Genomic DNA, 6,827 nt, shown 5'->3' with positions numbered 1-6,827 from the left:
TGCACTCCACCGCACATAGACCGGACGTATGCTCTACACTGGCGGCTGCCATTGTGTACAATTAACTGCAAAAACTGTTCCATCTATCCCGTATAGCAGAAAGCCAGTAACTAATCAAGCGATCCACTGGACTGAACATGCAACCATTTGGCAAGAGCTGCACGTCGCAGCAATTAATTAAAGAACGCAGTTTTTTTTTCTCCGAAACAAGAAACAGAAAAAAGCAAATATGCACATGAGTCGTACGTTACAATGTCTCCAGCGTCACAAGCAAGCGGTCCTTCAATTCTCTCTCCCTACCTAGGAAATTTCCCCCTTTTGCAGCAGTTGCGCGTATCATGCACCAATACATCAGGGCGGAATGTACCTCCACCTGCCTGCCCATCGGTGTCGTCGTTCAGACGCGACACGTATAGTGAACCCTCAAAGCGTACAGTGAGTTCGCCACGCTAGCTACTCCCGCAGTTTGTGTATGCGGTGCAACTACGCTTAATTTGCACGATGCCAAGTTAATTAGACAACCAGCTCACGTAACGGGACACTGCACTGCACGCGCGCATGAAAGTTTGCAGCTAGCGCGCGGTTGACAAAAAAACCATCATAAAAGTCAGTCTTATTCAGTGCGCACATATATAAACTGCACCGAATGGCGCGAAAGCGATCGACTTTGCCTTGAGCTCGAATCATCTGGTCTGGAGTACATGCCGATGCCGTTATATGGGGTGGTCAACTCGCCGTGCCGCAGCCACTGCAGGGCCGCGGCAACGTTGTTGGTCTCGGTGTCCCTGCTCTGCTCTTGCTTCGCCATCGCCATGCCGAGCGTCGTCGTCACGGTCGACCAGTCCGGCAAGGGCGACCACCGGAGGATCCAGGACGCGATCGATGCCGCCCCGGCAAACGACTCCTCCCGCACCGTCATTCGGATCAAGCCCGGGGTTTACAGGCGAGTAGGCAACCAGTGAGAGAGCGAGCGAGCAGTTGATTCGCACGTCAATGGCGTTTTGACACGGGGTGTGTTGGGTTTCGTTATGCAGGGAGAAGGTCGTGGTGGACAAGCCGTACGTGACGCTGACCGGCACGAGCGCGACCTCGACGGTGATCGCCTGGAACGAGTCGTGGGTCTCCGACGAGTCCCCCACCGTGTCCGTGCTGGCCTCCGACTTCGTCGCCAAGCGCCTGACGTTTCAGGTGCTTTTAATTTCCCCCGAGCTGAGTAAATGTACTGCATTTAGTACTATCCAGGGGATGCGTTTCGCATGGCATCTGCGAGTTCATTACTTTTTGTCCAGTGTTGTGGCTGTTTAATTTGGTCCGTGCGTGCGTGCGTGCGTACGTGCTGCAGAACACGTTCGGGGACAGCGCGCCGGCGGTGGCGGTGAGGGTCGCCGGAGACAGGGCGGCGTTCTACGGGTGCAGGTTCGTGTCGTTCCAGGACACGCTCCTCGACGAGACGGGGCGGCACTACTACCGCGGCTGCTACGTGCAGGGCGCCACCGACTTCATATTCGGAAACGGCCGGGCTCTGTTTGACGTATGTGCATCCCTCCTTTACTTATTTCACCCTACACGTAATTAATCACTCTCCACCCGTACGAAAAAGGTCCGCTCGGTGGCTGACAGGTAGGCCCCAGGATCGCCTAAGACATGGGGCCCACAAGTCAGCGTTGACTGCCTCGGCCCAGTTTAGTTTAGTCAGCCTATATAAAACGCACGAACGACTAACTAATCTGGCGACAGAAATGCCACCTGCACTCCACGTCGCCCGATGGCGCCGGCGGGGCGTTCACGGCGCAGCAGCGGTCGTCGGAATCGGAGGAGACGGGGTACAGCTTCGTGGGGTGCAAGCTGACCGGCCTCGGCGCCGGCACCTCCATCCTGGGCCGGCCGTGGGGGCCATACTCCCGCGTCGTCTTCGCGCTCACCTACATGTCCTCCACCGTCAGGCCCCAAGGCTGGGACGACTGGGGCGACCCCTCCAATCAGCGGTAAATTCAACAACTTTGCGTCCCTGCGTCCCTAGTCTCTACCCTGCTCTGCTTCAAATTCTCACGTGATGCTCGTACTGAATTTCTGGTTGATCACGGGGGTTTGGGCTGCGCAGGACGGCGTTCTATGGGCAGTACCAGTGCTACGGCGACGGATCGAAGACCGACGGCAGGGTTGCCTGGTCTCACGACCTGACGCAGGCCGAGGCGGCGCCGTTCATCACCAAGGCTTGGGTTGATGGGCAGCAATGGCTTCGGTAGTTAGGGAATTTAACCAGAGTGGCAGTCTCATGGAGAAGAACATATATGGAAGTGCTCCTAATTAAGTACCTAGGAGATTATATGTTTCCGAAAATTCTATACGTTCCCAACAGTTTAGGTTGATTTCATTCTGTGATCTGATCATAGATAGAACTGATCATCTATATATATACATGTAGAAAGTAAAAATATGAATCATTATCGATGTATGCAGGAAAGTGATCGTCATCAATTTGCAGTTGCATGTACGGAATTGGCGAGCGAGGAATGTTCGGTTTCGGTGTTCTGACCTTCGACGTCAGTGCGTACGGAACCCATTCAGCTAGTGACACCACGACTAATAATCCTGTAGTTAGTAGATTCTGCCATTAAGCTGGCGACATCAGTATTGATAAACTTGTGTTGTTTTGGTTCGACTCTTTCGCTATGAAGTCAATCTCTACTAGCAGTAATTAATTAATGTGCGCTCACTGTTTGTATCCTGTTCTCTCGCTAGCCAAAGCAGCTCACTGCATCTGTCATCTGTATCCGTATCCATTGTGATGCTTCACCAACTGTAACCGCGGCCACCTAGTCCGATCCTCTTCTGTCTCTTCGGAACACCGCCTCCTCTTCTAAGTGACTCAAAAGTTGTATGCTTCTGTAAGCACTAACTAGCTAGTACTAGAAAACAATTAACTCTGCCCTCTTCTCTTCACCTCCAAGACAAGGCCTGCATTTGGCTACACATCGCTTGCGTTGCCGTTCTTCAGAGGAAGCGCATTCCGTGGTACGCATTCCATGCCAAAAAATTAATACCCACACACCTGTTTACTTCAGTGTAAAGTTACTCTGAAGAGACGACCATTGCTCACAACTGATTGTCTTGATCTGCATAGCTAGATTGTATGTCTGCGTGCACGCATACATTGCACCATTTCGTTTGGAGCAGCAAATTAAGGTTTTCAGGTGCCAGCGATAGTAACCGGTCAGTGTCACCTATGGCCGGTACCATGAAGCATGCCCTGATCAAGTCGGACAAGCCTTTTTTTCCCCACCCAAAAGAACAGCTAAACAAACTACAAGTATACACCCCATGTTTTCCTTTATCTTTAAGCCAAAGACCACCCAGGTGTACATTCCAGGATCGATTAGGCCGCTGAACCGGTCGAACATACTCCTGTTAAAAATGCATTTCCTGAACCACATGAGAATTCGTTAGCTTCGACGCCGCCGTCGAGCACAAGCTCCATCGCCAGCTGCCGGCAGCCGGCGCGGCCTCGGTTCTTTCCTCCACTGATGTCGCCGTCGCAGCTCCCTTCACGCATCACCTGAACCCTGCGTTACTCTCCCGGTCATTCCAGTCTCGAGCACCGAGCCTCCCGATCGATCGATCACCACCAAAATATGCACCTCACCAACCGCCAGTCTCTAACTGCCTTGACAAAGCAATTTCCCAGTTCTTCCATACCATGTAGTCTCTGAACATTTAAAGCATTGATGCCGAACACCGACGAGCAAACAGACTGCTGGGTTCTTTCAGTATGGCCTCTGCTGCGTCCAGTCTCCCTCTGCTGGTTTCGTCTCTTCTGCTTGCCCTTTTCGCCCTCGGTGCACATGCCGATGTCAAGAGATACCAATTTGATGTGAGTTCCGTACACTAATCAATCATGTACAGCCGTTACATCATGTTTTGTTACATATGCTCATTTCCTTTTTTTTTTGCATGCGTAAATATGCACATAGATTGTGATGAGCAACGTGAGCAGATTGTGCCACGAGAAAGCCATGGTGACGGTGAACGGGAGCTACCCGGGGCCGACCATCTACGCGCGCGAAGGAGACCGGGTCATCGTCAACGTGACCAACCACGTGAAGCACAACATGACGATCCACTGGCACGGGCTGAAGCAGCGGCGGAACGGGTGGGCGGACGGGCCGGCGTACGTGACGCAGTGCCCGATCGGCAGCGGCGGGAGCTACGTGTACGACTTCAACGTGACGAGGCAGCGCGGCACGCTGTGGTGGCACGCGCACATCGCGTGGATGCGCGCCACCGTGCACGGCGCCATCGTCATCCTCCCCGCGGCCGGCGTCCCCTACCCGTTCCCCAAGCCCGACGACGAGGCCGAGATCGTCCTCGGCGAGTGGTGGCACGCGGACGTGGAGACTGTGGAGAGGCAGGGCAGCATGCTCGGCATGGCGCCCAACATGTCGGATGCGCACACCATCAACGGCAAGCCCGGCCCGCTCGTCCCGTTCTGCTCCGAGAAACGTGCGTGATTTCCGTGTGCTAGATTGCTCTCCGCTTTGAGTACATCGATCGTCGTTGTCGGCAATGGCTAGAACCGAGGGTGATTTTGTGTGCTGCAGATACCTACGCGTTGCAGGTGCAGAGCGGCAAGACGTACCTCCTCCGGATCATCAACGCTGCAGTCAACGACGAGCTCTTCTTCTCGATCGCCGGCCACAACATGACGGTGGTCGAGATCGACGCGACCTACACCAAGCCGTTCGCCGCGTCCACCGTCCAGCTCTCCCCGGGGCAGACCATGAACGTGCTCGTCAGTGCCGACCAGAGTCCCGGCCGGTACTTCATGGTCGCCAAGCCCTTCAACGACGTGCCCATCCCCGCCGACAACAAGACGGCCACCGCCATCCTCCAGTACGCCGGCGTCCCGACCTCCGTCGTCCCGGCGCTGCCCCAGACGATGCCGGCCACGAACAGCACCGGCTCCGTGGCCGCGTTCCACGACAAGCTGCGGAGCCTCAACTCGCCGCGGTACCCGGCTGACGTGCCGCTCGCCGTCGACCGGCACCTGCTCTACACCATCGGGCTCAACATCGACCCGTGCGAGACGTGCCTGAACAGGTCGCGCCTCGCGGCGTCGCTGAACAACATCACCTTCGTGATGCCGCGGACGGCGCTGCTGCAGGCGCACTACTACGGCCAGAAGGGCGTGTTCGCCGCCGACTTCCCGGACCGCCCGCCGGCGCGGTTCAACTACACGGGCGTGCCGCTCACCGCCGGCCTCGGCACGTCGCTCGGCACGAGGCTGAGCAAGATCGCGTACAACGCCACCGTGGAGCTGGTGCTGCAGGACACCAACCTCCTGTCCGTCGAGTCGCACCCGTTCCACCTCCACGGCTACAACTTCTTCGTCGTCGGGAGAGGCGTCGGCAACTTCGACCCGGCCAAGGACCCCGCCAAGTACAACCTCGTCGACCCGCCGGAGAGGAACACCGTCGGCGTGCCCGCCGGAGGCTGGACCGCGATCAGGTTCAGAGCAGACAACCCAGGTGAGATCCAGTTAGCATTTGTTTTTTTCGTTTCGAAAGTACAATGCTCGTTGTCAGTAACTTTCTTAGCTAGAATTGTGAGTTCACGTTTATTACTCTGTTTTCTTTAGGTGTTTGGTTCTTGCATTGCCACCTTGAGGTGCACACGAGCTGGGGCTTAAAAATGGCGTTTTTAGTGGAGGACGGGAGAGGTCCTGATGAGTCGGTTTTGCCACCGCCCAAGGATCTGCCCAAGTGCTGAAGAGATTAGTGATTACACTACACAAATCGCACTGCAAATACCCGTGTTTGTTACTGTATTCTGTTCGGAGTCTGAAAGGTGCGAGGAACCCTTTTTGCATAAAGTGTGCAGGAAGGGTGATTTGTTCAATACAACCATAATTTGTGTACTCCGTATTTGGATGCAAGAGCCTAATTACTAATGTGACTTGTTTGGCTGAAACTCAGCTAGAGCAGGTTCTTTGTTATACTCTGATATCCTCGTTATACAGCACCAACTCCATTATCGAAAGGATAATGTTTTAGCTATCGATATAGTCTACAATCCACATGTAGTAGTAGTAGTATTTCAACCAATATATTTATATAAAAAAGTACAAATACACAAAAAGAGTTTTTATGAAAAATCCACTAATATAATTGTCATAATTTTCATGACAATTTTGATATTTTTAATGTTTTGACTGGACGTATTTTATTATCCTTTTGATTACCGAGTTACTCCCTCGTTTTAAACTACTTGGTGCTCTTGTTCTAAGACAATCATTACCATTAATTTTTAAAATATGTGTAGTTTAACAAAATGTGAATTATATATTATGAAAATATTTTTTTATGGTGAATCAAAAAACATAAATATCATGATATTAAACTATATGGGTTTATGAAAAATGATGGTCAAATATTAAAATGTTTGAATTATGGTAAAAATAAAACGACTAGTAATTTTAAATGGAGGAAGTATATATATATATATATATATATATATATATATATATATATATATATATATATATATATATATATATATATATATATATATATATATACAAGAATTGTTGACTGGACTGCCACATAGGACTAAAACCGCTTGCAAAGCTGCTCGAAGGGGGGGGGGTCAATCCGGTATTGATAGTTAAGGATGAAAAATGGCTGTTTTTTGGTTTAGGGGGTAATTCGTACTCACCTAATAATTTAGGGGTGTAATTCATACTTTTTACTTACTATTATAAACAAAACAAAGCCATTTTAGCTACTTTCTTTTTTTTATCAGTTTAAAACAGGGGGGCTAAAACACTTTTT

General features: G+C 51.5%; 2 protein-coding genes across 2 annotated transcripts; both read left to right on the top strand.

Moving 5' to 3' along the window:
• The first annotated feature begins 693 nt into the window (after window positions 1–693).
• Window positions 694–2,493, top strand: LOC127760010 (putative pectinesterase 11). The gene is made up of 5 exons (XM_052284218.1): window positions 694–943; window positions 1,035–1,188; window positions 1,343–1,531; window positions 1,738–1,985; window positions 2,102–2,493. The coding sequence occupies exons 1-5, from the start codon at window positions 702–704 to the stop codon at window positions 2,244–2,246; spliced, it is 978 nt and encodes a 325-aa protein (XP_052140178.1). The 5' UTR covers window positions 694–701; the 3' UTR covers window positions 2,247–2,493.
• Window positions 2,494–3,735: 1,242 nt separating this feature from the next.
• LOC127768524 (laccase-2) lies at window positions 3,736–5,983 on the top strand. Its single transcript, XM_052294122.1, has 4 exons — window positions 3,736–3,871; window positions 3,972–4,500; window positions 4,599–5,525; window positions 5,636–5,983. The coding sequence occupies exons 1-4, from the start codon at window positions 3,770–3,772 to the stop codon at window positions 5,764–5,766; spliced, it is 1,689 nt and encodes a 562-aa protein (XP_052150082.1). The 5' UTR covers window positions 3,736–3,769; the 3' UTR covers window positions 5,767–5,983.
• Window positions 5,984–6,827: the final 844 nt, after the last annotated feature.

This window comes from Oryza glaberrima, chromosome 1, assembly GCF_000147395.1.
Source record: "Oryza glaberrima chromosome 1, OglaRS2, whole genome shotgun sequence".
Taxonomy (NCBI): domain Eukaryota; kingdom Viridiplantae; phylum Streptophyta; class Magnoliopsida; order Poales; family Poaceae; genus Oryza; species Oryza glaberrima.
This window is presented reverse-complemented; position numbering and strand designations above follow the sequence as displayed.

What these genes read in the sequence shown, in the direction of transcription:
- LOC127760010 (XM_052284218.1), top strand. Translation starts at nt 702, where the DNA reads ATGCCGATGCCGTTATATGGGGTGGTCAACTCGCCGTGCCGCAGCCAC. An exon ending in CCAAGCGCCTGACGTTTCAG is followed by an intron (nt 1,189 to 1,342) that starts GTGCTTTTAATT and finishes TACGTGCTGCAG; the next exon opens with AACACGTTCGGGGACAGCGC. An exon ending in GGCGACCCCTCCAATCAGCG is followed by an intron (nt 1,986 to 2,101) that starts GTAAATTCAACA and finishes TGGGCTGCGCAG; the next exon opens with GACGGCGTTCTATGGGCAGT.
- LOC127768524 (XM_052294122.1), top strand. Translation starts at nt 3,770, where the DNA reads ATGGCCTCTGCTGCGTCCAGTCTCCCTCTGCTGGTTTCGTCTCTTCTG. An exon ending in TCAAGAGATACCAATTTGAT is followed by an intron (nt 3,872 to 3,971) that starts GTGAGTTCCGTA and finishes ATATGCACATAG; the next exon opens with ATTGTGATGAGCAACGTGAG. An exon ending in GTTCAGAGCAGACAACCCAG is followed by an intron (nt 5,526 to 5,635) that starts GTGAGATCCAGT and finishes TGTTTTCTTTAG; the next exon opens with GTGTTTGGTTCTTGCATTGC.